This window comes from Tyto alba, unplaced genomic scaffold (assembly GCF_018691265.1).
Source record: "Tyto alba isolate M040663 unplaced genomic scaffold, T.alba_DEE_v4.0 Super-Scaffold_27, whole genome shotgun sequence".
Taxonomy (NCBI): Eukaryota; Metazoa; Chordata; class Aves; order Strigiformes; family Tytonidae; genus Tyto; species Tyto alba.
Window position 1 is genome coordinate 6,253,162 of NW_024881301.1, and position 16,830 is coordinate 6,269,991.

The following is a 16,830-nucleotide window of genomic DNA, read 5'->3' on the forward strand; positions in this document are numbered from 1 at the left end:
ACTACAGTCACATTCCTCGTCTGGGTGGGGGCAACCATATGTTCTTAATATGGACAGAAACCAAGCAGGAACCATAACCAAAGCCAAACTACTGCAGTGTTTCAGCCCTACTGAGTGCAATGCAAAGCTTCAGCTGCCTAAGACTATAACAGGGTATATTAAACAGATAGCTGTATGTCCATGGCTTTATTTCTGTGTGAGGTCTGAGTATGTAGATTCAAGCTCTAGTTGCTCTCCATGGTCTTTTCCATCATAACAGCTCTTACTGTTCTATTCTTAGAGTGAATGCCAGATAGTTTTCCTTCATCAGAAAAAAAATCAGGGTCAACCATCCCTCATATAACACATACTAAAAACCTTGATATAGAAAACTGCAATGGATCAGCTATGGGTGGAAACAGCTTCTTTTGTGTCAAAGTCCAGAAATCTATGTTGTAGAAGATAACTACATAAGCAATTGAGCTCAACACTGGAGTGTAGTCAAAAAGGCATTTTAACCGATTATGTGGCCAATCCTCTAGACGATCATAACATTAAGCACCATAAAGCACCATACATAACTATCAACATGAAAGTGGAGGCTGGTGGTCCATGTGATTTCAAATTAAAAAGCAGTGGCCCTTGCAGTGCAGGAACTAAGGCAGTTTCTACCTTAGGATTTGGATCACATTGTGATAGAGTTTGAGAAACTGCAACTGCTAAGCCATAATTAACTGATCTTTGCTTGCCTAATTGCCAATGAGTAGGAATCAACAATTTGCTCCATTCAGTTCCTTAAGAGAGCAGGAATCTGAAAAAGTCGTGAAGCAGTTGGATAAAAGGAAAAAGCATTTCAAAGCAGTTGCATAGTGAACAGTAAAACAAAATTGAAACAAACTATTCTTGTTGTTAGATACAGGATGAATGCCAAATAGGCATTGAAAATACACACGATGTTCAACTGGAAACCATCCAAACCATGATATCAATACTGTGTTGATGTTAAAACTAAATACGCTGTCTGGCATGTGTCCATTATCTCAAATCTTCCGTCCTTAAAGGAAAAAAGTGACAAATTTTTACTTTCCCTTTTCCCAGATATATAAAGCACAACCTTCTAGAAGAAAACTGGCAAACAAACCTGCCTACTAATTCTGTTAGTGGACATCCTGGCAATTCTATCTCATTTGAAAATATTTATCAATGCTTATGAGTCAGAGGGCAGGTAAAATTTCAAATTTTCAATTAACTGAAATTCTAACATCTGCTTGCCATAAGTACAGTTAACACAATGTTAGTCAATGTAGTATTTGGTCCAGGAATGGACCTCCTTTTTGCACACAACAGAATTAATGAATGAGGGTCCTCAGTCCTATTAAGACTAATGTTTCTTTGTCAGTCCATTTTTTTTTTTTCCTTTGGGGTTTCTTCCTGGTATGACTTTGTTAGGTGGAAACTGAATGGTGTATGTTAATCAACACAAGACATTTGGCTACTTGAGCTTTCGTAAATGTGTAGTTTCCCAGGGTCCTTTGAACCTCCCAGGGAACAGTTCTGCATCCTTATTAGAGACTGACAATTAAAGGTCTGTTTTCATATCAAAAGTAATCACGAAAAATTAGCTAGGGAGACTTTGGAATGCTGTGAGAGTTTCAGTGTTTTGAGATGGCCAACTTTCCTTCATTTGCTTCAATCAGTATCAACTTGGGTTTCTTTTTATGTTTCCTACTGCCAGGGCAACTTATGAGTTGGCGTTGTGACAGCTGAGAAGGATTATGCAATACCGTGAAGATGTGATTAATACATTTTAGGCCACCGTAATCATATTCAGTTGCATAATTATCGCAGAGGTGCAAAAGTAGGCTAAACTAGGTTTTTAAAGCAATGCTATAAATGAGCAGTTTCAGTTTTCTGAATTCCTTGTTAGAAGCAGGAGGAAATGCTGTGCACATCTGCAGGAGCTGTGTGGCTTACAGATCTCTGATATTCTGTGGATAATTTATAGGAAACATATGATTCTGTCCTAAATATTTTAATCTTTGTGTGACAAGTTACAGGCTTTCACAGAAGATAATCTGTTAGTGTCACACCTTCTCTATTATAAGTCTGAAAAACAAATCTGAGTGTTTCTTCCTCAGGCTCTGGTGCCATGGGAAATTGCTGTAGAAGTTTGTCACAAGTGCTTTGGTTTCCTTTCGCTTCTCAGAATCTGCTCTGGTAGATTAGGAAACTAGTAATGAAAGTGGGATGGATCATGAATGAATAGCTTGCATATGTGTTTATTTAGATCTATAAAAATAAAGTAAAATCCAAAGCTGATAGTGTTTCTGTCACGAACTGGAAAAAAACAAAATTAAACTGATATTAGAATATCGAATTCCCTCTTCAAAACTAATTTCTTAGTAGTGCTGTTCCCACTTCCAGTTAAGTGAATATGGCTATTTCAGACTGCATATGGCAGTTTCAGAACAAGACTGAAGGTCCCCTTTGCCCCCTGGGATTCTCCCCACTTTTCTCAGTCTTCTTGGAAATCCTCAGACACTTGTGAACAGGGAGACAGACTCAGAATTTCTGTTCATCTGCTGCCTTGCTGCCATGCCACAAATATTAGTGGAATTATCTGAAGACTTAAGGAAACAAACTTTTTATTCCAAAGCCTTGATTTTATTGATGTTGATGACGGTTGCTTAAAGTATAAATTGGGATTTGATTTTGGGGAGGAAAAAAAAAAAAGAAAAAAGAAATCCTTTGTTGCTAGAACTTGTAGCGGTCATGTCACATAAACTGGCAGATCTGTGTATTTAAGGGATTTTAAACTCTAATTAAATGCAGTAGTAGTCTTTTGCATTTTGAAATGAAACATTTTTTTTCTTCTGCTACATACTTGGGAACAAACATGCTGTCAAAACCCTTAATGTATCCAACTATTTGAACATAAGAAACAGCATCAAGCTGTTATTTGTTCTGTTGGAGTGTACTCATATTTCCAATCTGAATCTTTTGTACCTGGTGATCTTAATTATATTTGAGCTGGAAGTAGTTTAATATTAAAAGGAATTACAGCAGATTATTCTGTAAACCTGCACAAATATCACGTTCCTTTGTATGGAGGTAAGCAGGACATAGTGCACATAATTTCATGTTGTTCTTTGTGTAGGTTGTGTGTGTAAGGCTGAGGAGTCAGTGTTGCAGTTCCTCATGACAGCATCAGTTATGGCATGCTTTTATGTCTTGCACTGGTCAGTTGCATTAGAAAACATACATTACGCCTCTCAGTAAAGTAATCTATCTTAAAAACAGGACAAGCAAGCAAAAAAAAATTTGAAAAACCCAACTTGCCCTGGAAACAGGAATTAGTATACTAATCAGTGTATGAAAACACAGAGAAATCTTCTAAAGAATGTTTGCTGTAATTTTTTTTTCTAAAGTGATATAGTTTGAGGTCAACCCAAGAAGGCCATTCATCTCAACCATCCATTACGTTTTTTGCAACTGGAGAGACAAAAGAAAATCACTAAAAACGAATTGGGAGAGGCCTGTTTCTCCAGTCCTGATGCAAAAACATCGCTGGAATCCAGTTGCACCACTTTAGCCTCAGTTAGAGTGGCAGGTGAGCAGACCCCCAGCAAATAAGTATTGTAGTTTGTACTGGTAAATATGTCTTTTGATTCAACTTATCAGTGAAGTGTAGCTGTCTATGATTAAGGCCTTTTGATTTCCTTGTGTTTTCAAGGCTGGTCAGATGGCACTATTGAACCCATTTAGGAACAGTTTGCCAGATGACAGGTAGAAAAAAGAAGTTTCAGGAGAAATACAGAAGAGCAAGACATTCATGTGCAGTCTGAGTTGCAGAAGATGTGTCTCTTGGACTACATTGGCTACGTGCTGAGCAGCTTCCATATACCTTTCCAGGTGGCAATACCTTTCCCAGTTAGTTCGATGTTCATGCATCCATCCATTTTGCATAAGCTGCCACCTCATTTTAGTGACTCTGGAAAAACTGTAGTAAATTTTGAATTTAGCATGTATTGGTCTACCCGTAATGAAACTTCTGGCAAGTCTCAAGAATTACCTGCACTTCGTGAGACTAATGCAGGTGTTGCCTGTGGGACTGGCTGACACGTTATGATTGTTTATGGTTCTGCTTTTCTTAGTGTCTGACTGCCTCATGTCCTTTGAATTTGGAGGTCTCTCTCTAGTGGAGCTTCTTGAATCCCTCTGGTGAATGTTGGTGGTCACCACAAGTGATCACAAGGCACCTAAACAGAAACATCCTTCTCAAAATTGAGGGTGCCATAAGTAAAACACAGATTAATGGCTAGTAATTGTAAGAGAATTCTGGAGATTTAAAAAACAAAACAAAACAAAAAAACACACACAAAACCAAAAAATTCTGACTACTTTCAATCACAAAACCTTCTACTGCCCTACTGTTATTCATCAGCTGGAAACTGAACTCCCCTTCAGTGCTGTAGATGTTGTTCATGTTTTTTCACTGTTTTGTGTAGCTTTTCTCCTAAAGCAAAAGTACAGTATACACCAGGAATTCTGCAGACTTCCCCATATAATGGTGCCAATGTATTTCCACCCTAATTTTCAGCATTTCTGTTGCTACAGATATTGGTCTCTTCTGAGCACAACTGCTGACTATGCCAAATTCATGCAGTTGTTCTGTGATGAGGACAAGGATCATCTAGCGAATAAATGGAGAACACAGTATTCAATTTACTGGTGACCTTGAATTTGATCTCTCTTCTATCCTTAACAGCCTAGTCAATCTTTGTCCTGTTTAACCCATGTCATCATTACTGGTATATCATACAGACACTTCTGCAACTGCCTTTTCCTTGATACTGCAGTAGTTAAATCACCAAAAGAAAGAACTGAGAGTGAACAAGGAAAGAACTACCATAAATTCTTCTTCACATTTTCCTTAGCAGCATCAGGAATGGCCACAAAGGTCTTTCCCAGTCTTTCTGTTCATTTTTTATATTTGTCTGAGGTAGAAGCCGCAAGTTTGATTGATAATGCAATTTGCATCTTGAGGCATCACTGGAAATACAATGGCATGAAAGGCTACTCTGGCAGAGTGCACTTTTCCCCCAGGACTGACTTTAGAAACTCATTGATGTCACTTCCTTCCTCAGTCAGCAAGTGAATTTTCACTAATTCTCAAGACCAGCTGTCCATGCTGTCAACAGAAAGTTATTAAAATTCCTTTAAAGTGAATCAAAATAGCCTAAAAACAAATGTACTGGGAAACAGGAAAGCATCAGTATTCAAAGTCCACAAACCTTTGAGCAAAATAGTGTTGATCTAACCAGAGATTTCAAACACTCTGCTTTCCTAGCAACTTGTATATCATTAGAGAATGCTAAAAACACACACTCCTTTAATCTTCTATTACCAACAATCTATTTGGTTAAAACACTAGTTACAAAAACAAATTCTATTTCTCCCAAAGATGAACTCAGTGAACAAGGGAATACATTTTGAGAAGTATCCCCTAAATGATATTGGTATTTTTTTAGCCAAAAAAGCATAATTTTTATATTTAGCAAATAAAAACACAAGCATGCAGAAAATAATTATCATAAGAGACAATCTTATAATATAGCCTGAAGTGATTATCTTTATCTGAATTATCTATAATGCTTTCACTGAGGAGTATTCTCAGGGAGGAGTAGGGAAGATCATTTTCCTTTAGTTAATAGAGTCTTTATACTGTATTTTATCACTTAAAATATTTTCACTTAATTATAAAAATCCTATTTTGTGCCACACATATCAGTATAAAAAAATTCTGTTGAAATGGAGTATCATTTCCAGTGCTGGAGGTGGCAGCCACTCGTGCTAGGCAGGCTCCCCTGACAGTTAGTAGTGATAGTGACAGGTTGCAAACAGTGCCCTAGCATTATTACTTAAAAAAAAAACCTGTGGGAACATGTAGCCTAGCTGGATAGGTAAATGTGAAATTCCTGACTTTCCCCAATATTTGTGGATGGTGTCCAGTAGGCAAAGGGATGGTAATTAATACCAGCAGCCCTTCTGACAACTAGTGCATGGGAACAGTAAATGAGGCAAAATTACTGTCCCATTTGATCTAAAAGGAAAGAATAGGTTTGAGGTGTCATTGCTGCTAGTGTGCCACACAGCTGTAGAAAATCACTGTTCTATCTAGGCTTTGATCATGTCTTCAGGAGCACGCTGAGAGGCACTGCAGAAGATGGACAGAATAAGGAAGGAAGACCATAATTCAACTTGCCATTTTGCAGATATTATCAGGATAGAATTTCCCCCTTTAGCCAACTGGTACCTAACCTCAGCCTTGACACAGGCATGTAATTTTATTTTAGGGTAATGGCAGACGCAGCTTTTCTTCTCCAGTGGTCGAATCCTGAGCTGGATGTTACCAGTCTCTCAAGCATGTACATCTCACAACATTAAGATGCACGTATTTGAAATTTGTTGTCTTCACTTAGAATGTTGTAATTTATTGTGTGGCTCCAGGTTAGTGAGATTGGCTACCTACCTCAGCCTTTTTTTTATCACATCTTGATTAAGAGGGGCTTGTGTTTCTTTTACTTTAGGTGAATTTCCATTTTAAAGTTTCAAGTCATTTCTACCTGTTAAATTCTGTCTCTTAACTATAAAGTTTGATTTTTTTTTTTGTTGGATTCACTGATGTATCTTCTGTATGTACATGATCATATTCATTAAAATATGTACAAATTAATTACTTTCTTTCTCTTTCAGAGTCTGGAAAAAAATTGCAACAACAGATAATTAATCAGGTATTTTGACACTTTCATACTTTTTGTTACTTAATTTTTCATGTAGAAGAATTGTTGCAATTAGAGGGGAGAACTTGACAGAATGGGCTAATACTAGCTATATAGGTTTGCTAAGGACAACATATCAGAAAACTCCCTGGCTCTGCAGATGTGTCAAATCCACAAGAGTAGCCATAATTTTGATTTAAATGTAAAATTTGCCATTTAAGCAATTTAGTTCATCTACTTCTCAATGTGCTGATGGTGACGACAAAGCCTAGCGGTAATTTGTTCACTGGTATCAAATTTTATAGCATAGAATTATGCTTTTTAAAAAAAAAAAAAAAAAAAAAAAAGTAATATTTCTCTTGCTTGCTAGTATTCCTTTTAAAAAACAGAAAGCTTTTGATATGAAATATATGCACAACACATGTAGGCGGTGTCTTTCAGTGTCATTTAGGTTTTCATTTCTGCCATGAATTTTCATTGAGGTTTCACTAAACTATGTCATTGCTTGTGGAGGTGTTTTCTGTCTTGTCTTTATTATTGTATCCATTAAGAACAATTACTTAGGAAAAAAAAAAAACCTTTATACATTGCGATTTAGCATTTTGGCATCAGGAAAATAATATAGGTACTGTACTGAAGAAAACTTTCCCCTAACCAGAAAAAGAGGAGGAAACCCAGAGTTTGCTTTCCTAAATTACACGCTCATTTGGATTGAAATGACCTGACTTGTACAGCAGCGCTGTGCTGCTTCTCATTCTTGGCTTCTTGTCCTCTTACTAAATGCTGCTATCCAGATGGTATATAAAAGAGTATCTGGATTGTTTATGAGATTTATTTGGAAAAGTCACTTAAAAAGCAGTCATTAAAATATTTGTATTCCAGCAATTACCTTCCCTTATGTAGTCTTCCTTCCAAGCTATAAATCGAGCCATTGGCCTTGTTATGTCACTATTATCTGTGAACTGATCATCTAGGTGGAGGACTAACCCGCCAGGTGATTGACCACCTGAGGCAGTCTGGTTTGGGTCTAGTATTGCCCCTGCCATGGCAGAGCAGGGCATGGATGTCACCGTGTCACTTTTAGTGACCTGAGCTGGCACCGCTTCTGACTGAGTCAGCCCTTGCGCGCCTGGAAGCTTATGGGAAGCCTGGTCCTGTGACATCAAATCATCCCCAGAGTTGTTGCAACCTTCCCGTTATCTTGAGAAATTGATGGGTGAACATATTTAGCCCAGAATATGGCATTACATAAGCAAAGGAAAATCTTCACTGTTTCTAAATAAATGTAGAAATGTTTTGAAACTTAATGCAAGCTCTGTGCTTTGACTGAGAGTTTCTATCCTTAAAAAGGTCTAATTAACTTTTATAAACTAAACTGCATTTTAAAGTTAGTCTGAAATGTCTTGCAAAACCATTTTTGGGAGTCCTCATTGGCCAGAAGGGGGGGCAGTTGTATTTTTAAAACACAACTTGAGGCTACCTTGACAGGGCTGTGAATGGCTGATCTGAGACCTATTTCTGCACATTTTCTGTGTGACAGAATCAGCTCTGTGGATGACATTGCCCTTTTCTGAGGAAGCATGTACTGTGATAAAAAGGATATCTGTCACAGTTGGAAAAAGTGGAATAGGTGCCATACTTTGTGTACCCAGTCTTGGTCTTTCCCTGCATGACACTTGCTTGCCATCCTCAAATTGCTCACCCGTTCTGTCTGTCTGCAGTTAACTTAAGAATACCTAATTTTGCAGGAAAATTGCATTGTCTTGCTATGTGGAGAGTGTATTTAAGTAAAGCTGTATAAAGTTGATTTGGCGACAAATGGTAGACATTCACTGGTGATGCCCCATTCCATACAAACTTCCTTTGGAATTCCAAGAAATTTAATGTTTCAATTTGGAAATAAATTTCATTTTCAAGTCTGTAATTTAGGGCACAATTCAGAGGCACTGCGTATTTGATTTGTAGTTATATTACTTCAGTGAAAAGATTTGAACTGGGATTAATACTAATGGAATATCTCCCATGGAAGGATTCTGTTTATTTTCAGTACTGAACTTGAAATCTTATATGCAGGATAAGGTACTTATCTGGCTTAAGATCCTGTAGTCCCCTTTATGTCAATGTAACAACACTGAGTTAAACTGGCTGCCAGAAGTTTAAGTGAGGGAGAATTGGCTCTGCAGAAGATGAATGATATTGCAACTTGACAGGAGCGGGAGTGCAAAGGGGCAGGTATTAGGAAATGTCTTGTTGAGAGGTGAGTGGAACAGAGAGGGGATGGGGAAATGATAAAGCTGCTGTTCTGGTGTTCTCCTGCTAGGTAAACCCCTCACTATCTGTGGGTATCTGGGATCTCTCACATCTTGAAGATCACTGTTGTTTCTGTGTGGTTCTTAGCTCTTCCTAAAAGCCTAAGTAAAGATTGGTGAAATGTCATAGATAAAACACTAAGGTAGTATCGGCTTCCAAAAACCTTTGACTACAGTTATCATCTTCACTGGCTGTTGTTTCCTTTGATCATAAGGCATTTACTGGTTTCCTTGAGCAAATTTTGTCATTTATATAGGTACGCATGTTAATTTAACAGCAGCAGTCATCTGCCACTCTGCCTGAGCAGAGACCTCCGGAAATGGTATGCACTCCACTTTTCAATACCTGTTTTTAACTACCTTTGCAACTTCAGGGTAAATCCTGGCACTGATGTACAGCCTGATAAGCTGTAGCATGTTAACTACTGCTAAGGAAAATGCAAGGAAACGAGAACATACCTCGTGCTTCTGTGTAACAGTGTTGGCTAAGAAACACATTACAGACCTCCAGTCAAAATGTGTCTGAAGGCAATCCTTTATGGTTCATCTTTACCACTCAGATTTGTCTGTGTATACTCCTACATGTGGTTTTGCCCAGTGTCTCTTACAAGCTCTGGAGGCCTAACAAGAATATGTGTACTTGCATATAGAAGCTGAAGTTGTTTGCACAGTCAGACTTTTGGGTTAAACTGTGTTTGAGCTCAGACTTGAGCCTGTCCCTTCTTCAGTGAAGCTGCAAGTTGGGTCAGGAAGCTAGTGAGAGTGCTCCACAGTATCTGTCCTGCTGTTCTGTCCCTGAGGAGCTCTTTCCTCCAGGCAGACTCTCTTGCAGTGACATATCCTTCTCTTAGGCTTTTTAACATCTCTGTCAGGGAGCATTTCCCTTTCTGCACACAGGGTTGGGGAAGCAGTAACACAGAAAGCACTGTGATGAAGCAGTGTACTTGCTAGACCTAGGCTTGGACCAGGGATAACTTCAACTCTTATGTACTGCCAGTATGTGTACACCTTCTGCCAAAGTAAAGAGGTGAAAGAAAACTCAAACCTCTGTTAAATGATGTTACATGTAATTTTGTTGCACAGACCGTGTTGGGGAATGACTTAAGACCTGAAGGAAGTTTCAGGTACACACATGGTATAATAAACCTATATTAATATGAGCAAAAACTTCACAGTTCAGTTCAAATTCCTTGATCTTCCTTGCGCACTGCTGAAGTTTACTTCAGTACTCTCCTCTATCCCCTTCATCTTCTCACACGAGCTAGCTAGGAAAAGTTCAGTCCATGTATACCAGCTTCCAAGTGCTGCTACTTTGAAGTTATCTTATAGGTATGTCCCTTGCTCCTGTTTTTCCAGTTTGGGGTCATATTTCTCGGTGTTACTTACTTTGTTCCCCCAAAATTAGGAGTTTGAAAATCTTCAAGAGATCTAATGCATTTAGCTCACTAAACTGAACTATTATTTCACTTTCATGTGCTTGATAGAATCACATAATGGTTGAGATTGGGAGGCACCTCTAGAGATCATCTAGCCTTACTCAAAGCAGTGTCAGCTAAAGCAGGTTGCCTAGGATCACATCCAGCTGGATTTTGAGTACCTCCAAGAATGGAGACTCCACAGCCTCTGGGCAACCTGTGCCAGTGCTCAATACTCACACAGTAGAAAAGTATTTTCTTATATTTAGATAGAATTCTCTGTGTTTCAGTTAGTGCCTGCTGCCTCTTGTTCTGTCACCGGACACCCCTGAAAGGAGTCTGGCTCCATATTCTTTACTCCCCCCACCTCCCCCATCAGGTATTTATATATGTTGGTAAAATCTCCCTGAGCCTTCTCTTCTCCAGGCTGAAAGTACCAGCTTTCTCGGCCACTGCTTGTATGTGTCACATGCTCCTGTTCCTTAAATATCTTTCTGGCCCTTCACTGGACTCACTACAGTATGTCTGTGTCCATGTCTGTTTATACACTGGACTCATTCCAGTATGTCCACGTCTCCTGTACTGGGAAGCCCAGAACTGGACACAGCACTCCTGGAGTGCTGTGTTTCCCCAGAGCTGAGCAAAGGCAAAGGATCACCTCTTCTGATCTGCTGGAAATGCTCTGCCTAATGCAGCCCAGGAGGCTGTTGGCCTTTTTTTTGCCATGAGGGCACATTGCTGGCTCACAGTCAGCTTATTCTCCAGGACCCACAGGTCCTTTCCTACGAAGCTGCTTTCCAGCTGTCCAGCCCCCAACCTGTACTGGTGCCTGGGTCTGTTCTTCCCCAGGTGCAGGACTTTGTGTTCTCCTTCGTCAAATTTCATGATGTTCCAGTTTACCCATTTCTCAAGTCTGTTGAGGTCCCTCTGAATGGCAGCATATCCCTCTTGTGTATCAGCCACTCCTCCCAGTTTCAAATTGCCTGCAAACTTGGTGAGGGTACACTCTGTCCCATCATCCAGGTTGGTAATGGAGATGTGAAACAGGTTTGGACCCACCATCAACTCTGGGGCACTAGTGATTGGTCTCCAGCTGGATTTTGTGCACAACTATTTGAGCCTAAACAGTTCAGCCAGTGTTTAGTTCAATTCACTGAGCACTTATCTATCCTGTGCTTTATGAGGACATTATGGGAGACAGTGCCAAAAGCCTTACTAAATTTGAGATAAACAACATCCAGTACTTTCCCCTCACCCACTGAGCCAGTCATCTCATCGTACAGGGCTATCAGACTGGTCAGGCATGATTTCCCCTTCATAAATCTATGCAGCACGAAGTCCAGCTGGAAGCCAGTCACCAGTGGAGTACCCCAGGGGTCACAGCTGAATAAAATACTGTTTAACTTCTTCATTACCTACCAGGATGATGAGATGGAGTGTACCCTCACCAAGTTGTCAGAGGATACAAAACTGATATGAGTAGTTGAGACACCAGATGGGTGTGCCACCATTCAGGGAGACCTCAGCAGGGTGGAGAAATGGACAAACAGGAACATCATGAAGTTCAGCAAAGTGAAATGCACCTGGGGAGGAATAATGCCCTGCTCCACCATGCTCCCAGGATTTCAGTTGAAGCTGACCAGCCCATAGTTTCCTCGATGCTCCTACTAGCCCTCCTTGAAGACAGGAGTGACATTTGCTTTCTTCCAGTCCTCAGGAACCTTCTCCCATCACCACGACCTTTCAAAGATAATCAGTAGGCTCACAGTGATGTTTTCCAGTTCCCTCAGCACTCATGGGTGCATCCCATCAGGTCCTATGGTCTTGTTTATGTCCAGTTTGTTTAAATAATCCCTAACCTGATCCTCCTCCACCAGGGGAAGTCTTCCTTGCTCTAGACTTTCCCACAGGTCTCAGGGGCATGGGATTGCTGAAGGCCAGTCTTACTAGTAAAGACCAGGGCAATGAAGATGTTAAGTATCTCAGCCTTTTCCATGTCATCTATCACCTGGTCCCTACCCCATTCAGCAGCCCTCCTTTTACTGTCCATAGACCTGTGGAAGCCTGTTTTTGTTACATTTTACATCCTTCCCAGGTGGCATTTGGCTTTCCTAATCCCATTCCTGCATGATCAAACAGTGTCTCTATATTCCCCCAAGTCACCTGTCTCAGCTTCCACCTCTGGTATGCTTCCTTTTTATGTTTAATTTCTTTCAGAAGCTCCTTTTTCACACATTCAGACCGCTTCTTGATTTCCTCCTCATGGGGATGAACCATCTTTGAGTTTGGAGGAGGTCATCCTTGAACTTCACCCACATGTCCTGAACCCCTCTTCTCTCCAGGGCCGTATGCGATGAGTTTCCTCTAAGCAGGTCCCTGAACACCCTAAAGTTTGCTCTCCTGAAGCCCAGGGATGTGATTCTGGTTTTTGCCTTGTTCCCTCTTTTCAGGATCCTGAACTGTGCATTCTCCTGGCAACTGCCATCGCCCTGACCTTCACATCTCTGACCAGTCCTTCCATGTTTGAAAGTGTGAGGTCTAGCAGCCAACCTCTCATTGTTGTCTCTTTGATCACTTTCATTAGGAGTTTGTCATCAATGCACTCCCCAAAGCTGGATTGCTTGCACCCTGCTCTTCTGCTCCTCCAGCAGATATTGGGGTGGTTAAATTCCCCTGTGAAGACCAAAGTCTGTGAACATGAGATGTCTTCCAGTAGTCTGCGGAAGAATCTCATCTACTACTTCTTCCTGATCAGGGCCTCTGTCACAGACACCCACCACAGTGTCTGCGATGTTAGTCTGCACCCCACAAGCTCTCTACTGACTCTCATCTGTGCAAAGGCAGAGCTCCATGTGTCCCCACTCTTCTCCAACTGAAAGGGTGACTCCCTGCCTTGCTGTCCCAGCCTGCCCTTCCTAAAGAGCCTGTATCCATCCATGGCAGCTCTCCAGTCCCGTGAGCTGTCCCACCACACGTCTCTGATCCCAGTGAGACTGCACACAGACCTCTGATTCTTCTTGTTTGGTCCCCATCCAGTGTGCAATAGTGTGCAGGCACTGTGGAGAGACACCCAGCCATGCTGGTTTCCCAGGGAAGGCATGAGAGCTTCCCCCATCATGCTGTCCTGTAGCTATTCACTTGTTTACATGCATATGCTTGAGGTGGGCACCTCTGAGCCCCATTGGTTGACTGTGAGATCCCTCCTGTTCCCCCTGTACATTTTGTTTGCCAGTAAGCAGAAGCTGCATTTTTAAAAAATTAATCTTCCATTCATTATGTGATATCTGATCAGATAGGAAAATTGGACAGGAAAAACTACTCAGTTTTGCTCTACACATAACATTGTCTTTCTTACAGGCTGATCAGGGCTGCTGTTGACACCATCTTCTGCCCGCTTCAAGTTCAGATAACATAGCAATCCTTCACTGATTAAATAATATGTAGTACTGAGATGGTGAACCTCAGAAGAGTGCAGGAAGAAGTATTATTCAGATAAGAACAACAGACACTTTTATTTGAGAATCTTTTCAGTATTCTTTTGGAGGAAACCATTTCTCAGGCTGTATAGACAGGAACATACATGCAGTGTGTGAAAATAAAAATATCTTCAATTTTATGAAGAATGATTCTTCTTGTGGAAAAAACAATCATTAGAGTATACAAGAAACTAAGATTGACTGGATGTTCAACAGAAGTACTGAAAGAAATGGTGAATTGAGCAATGAAAGACAGTATTGGCTGGGACATTGGTTTGCAATCCTGATTCTCAGATTTCTGAGTGTCCCTTCTCACTCTGTAAGATAGCAAGGCTTTTCTACCAGTGTTAATCAGAAATTAGGAATCACAATATTCACATGGGGTAGGCAATTATTATCTTCCTTTGTTTTGCAGGCATAGAAAAATGAAGTGTGAAGGTCAAGGGACTTGCTCAAAGTTACAAAACCAAACACTGGTTGAGATCGATGTGCCTACCCTTAATCACAGCGTTGTTTGTCATTATGCCTCTGCTTCGAGGATGGATGGTGCTCAAACTAGCTAGCGTTTGGATGGCACACAGATTGACTGTGGCACTGCTTGCAGATTAATGCATACTGAGTAGATAGTTGTACAGAAAACCTGCTACAGAATAAACTACAGTATTTTCTTTTACCTACGATAAACATGAGTTAGACCCCGGTACACTACAGTATGCTACCTTTCAGTCAGTGTGAGGAGGGAGTGTGCAGTGGATAATCCCCTTGGTAAATTCACAGCCTATTTTGTTCTACCATAATTTATGAATGCAATCTATTCTCAAGTATTAGGAGTTTTTTAAAACTGAACACATGAATTTGTTTAAAAGTGTATGAATGTAGGTAAACACAGATTTGAGGTATTTGCCAACCTAGAGTGCATTATACATTTCTATTTATTTTTTATTTACCAATAAAGTAATCTAATTTGAATTAAATGCTAATTGTGATTGAGGGGAAAATGCTTTGAGACCTCTAGAGATTTTACTGTCTCTTCCAAAGCAATTTGGGGGAAATTGAATTCTTCATGCCTGAATATACATTAATATTCTTCAGCTGAACCTAGTTTCATTTGAAACTTTTCTTACTATTTCTAAAAGAGCAAGATGTCTCATTTATGCTGGAAGATAAGTGTGTTTACCTGCAGACAAGATAGAAATGTATTCTGTTTACCAGCAAAAAATCCCTGTGGATCTCACCACAGCCACTTATGTGAGAAATACTGCCATGTATGCAGAAGCAAAGCATTATATTACATGCCTCTCTTCTCAAAGGGGATGGTGGGTTTTGTGGGGAAGGAGTACAGTTGTTTATCATCTTCATTTTTACATTTTGTTAGTTGTAAATGCCCTGTGTCCTCTAGGGAGACCTGTCCAGTCATGCTGCCAGGCCATCTCCCCCTCAGTCCCCCTGCAGTAATGTTTGAAGCCAGGGACAATTTTAGCCAACTTCGGCAGTTGTAAGAGAAGAGCTGAGCGATGTGGAGTGTGGTAGCTGGTCAGAGGGGAAATTCTGTCCTCGCTGGGAAAAAGCTGTTGGTATCCCAGCTCCGTATTCATTTCAAGAGAGGGCAGAGCACTGGCCAGCGAGCACAAATGCAGGTGGTGAGCCACCGTGTTGCCCACTGATGCCAGTTGGGTGTGGGCAGGAACTGGAAGTGCTGGCCAGGGAGAGATGGGATGGGGAAACATGATTGAAACTCCTCCAAAACTAGGCTACACTTGTGTCGCTGCTTGTAAGAACATCTTGGTGAACAGCTTGTTTGTAGATTTATGTTTGCAGGTGGAGTAATTCCTTCGGAGTAACTGAGGAAAGGATTTGGTACCCGCCTCAAAACCTTTTGGGCTTAGAATCACATTGTTTCCCCATATAACACATGCTCTTTGCTTTGTTTTTATTCCACATATCTTAATGGGTATTCAAGCTCCACATTTGACTACTCAGAACAAACATCTAAGCAACTATTAAGTAACTGTATCTTCACTGTAGTTCAGAGGGGGAAGGTTTGGAAGGAAACTGATGTGCCTAAATTCAGCTCAAGTCCAGATCTGCGACAACCTCTGCTCCTGCATCACCTCCCAGAGGAGGCAGCTGAGCCTCGTAGGCTTGTTCTGTGTGGGTACGGTGTGCCCCAGTGTTGACAGGACTGATCCAACCCAGGCACTTCTTATCTCAGTGTGATGGAAACCCAGAAATGTCCATCTCGCCAGGAAAACTCACACGTGCCAGACTGGACCGCATGAGGTACAGGTATGCCAGGCGGTCTTCTTAACACGGTGTTGGCATATCTCTGAAAACTAAATGATTCCCTGAAATATGGAAGTCCAGGTTCATTTTATTCCTCTGCCCAAGCAGATTCAAGCCTACAACTTCTGCTACCTGTAAGGCCAGTGTTACATCCCTCCTGTATGTAAAAGTAAACTAGAGAGAGAGAGGAAGAGGCTTCTCTGATGGCTGGTGGTTACAGCACTGGCTGGAAGAGGGGAGCCAGGGTTTCAGTCCCCATGCAGAGTTAGTTAACCTCCAGGGTCAATGCTCAGCAGTTAGATCACCCTCCTGGGAAATATGTCTACTCATACAGATAGGGCAATGAGGACTGGGTCTCCCCTGTGCAGAGTGGGTATGGATCAGCAAGTGCCAAGACATGGTCCCTAGTACCTCTGGTGTTGTCATCTAGCCTCAGGCATCATCCCTTGACTTTAGAGAGGAAAATAGATGTTGTTTCAAATATGAAATGTGCTCAGAAATGCCTGCCTGGCTTGAGTTGTGAGCATGCAAGAGGCATTGTTTATTTTCTTCTTCATAAAATGACTGTATGTGAATTACCATGCAC

General features: G+C 40.9%; 1 protein-coding gene across 5 annotated transcripts in view; it reads left to right on the plus strand.

The window, feature by feature from the left end:
- CHST9 (carbohydrate sulfotransferase 9) overlaps positions 1–16,830 on the plus strand; it is a 92,706-nt gene that overhangs the window by 66,049 nt on the left and 9,827 nt on the right. For 4 of the 5 annotated variants that reach the window (XM_042798276.1, XM_042798275.1, XM_042798277.1 and 1 more), the window contains one exon: positions 6,736–6,773. In XM_042798276.1, the coding sequence (XP_042654210.1) occupies positions 6,736–6,773 (38 nt within the window). Of the gene's footprint in view, positions 1–3,407; positions 3,590–6,735; positions 6,774–16,830 lie in introns of all 5 variants that reach the window. The other variant, XM_033001044.2, reaches the window with a different exon arrangement.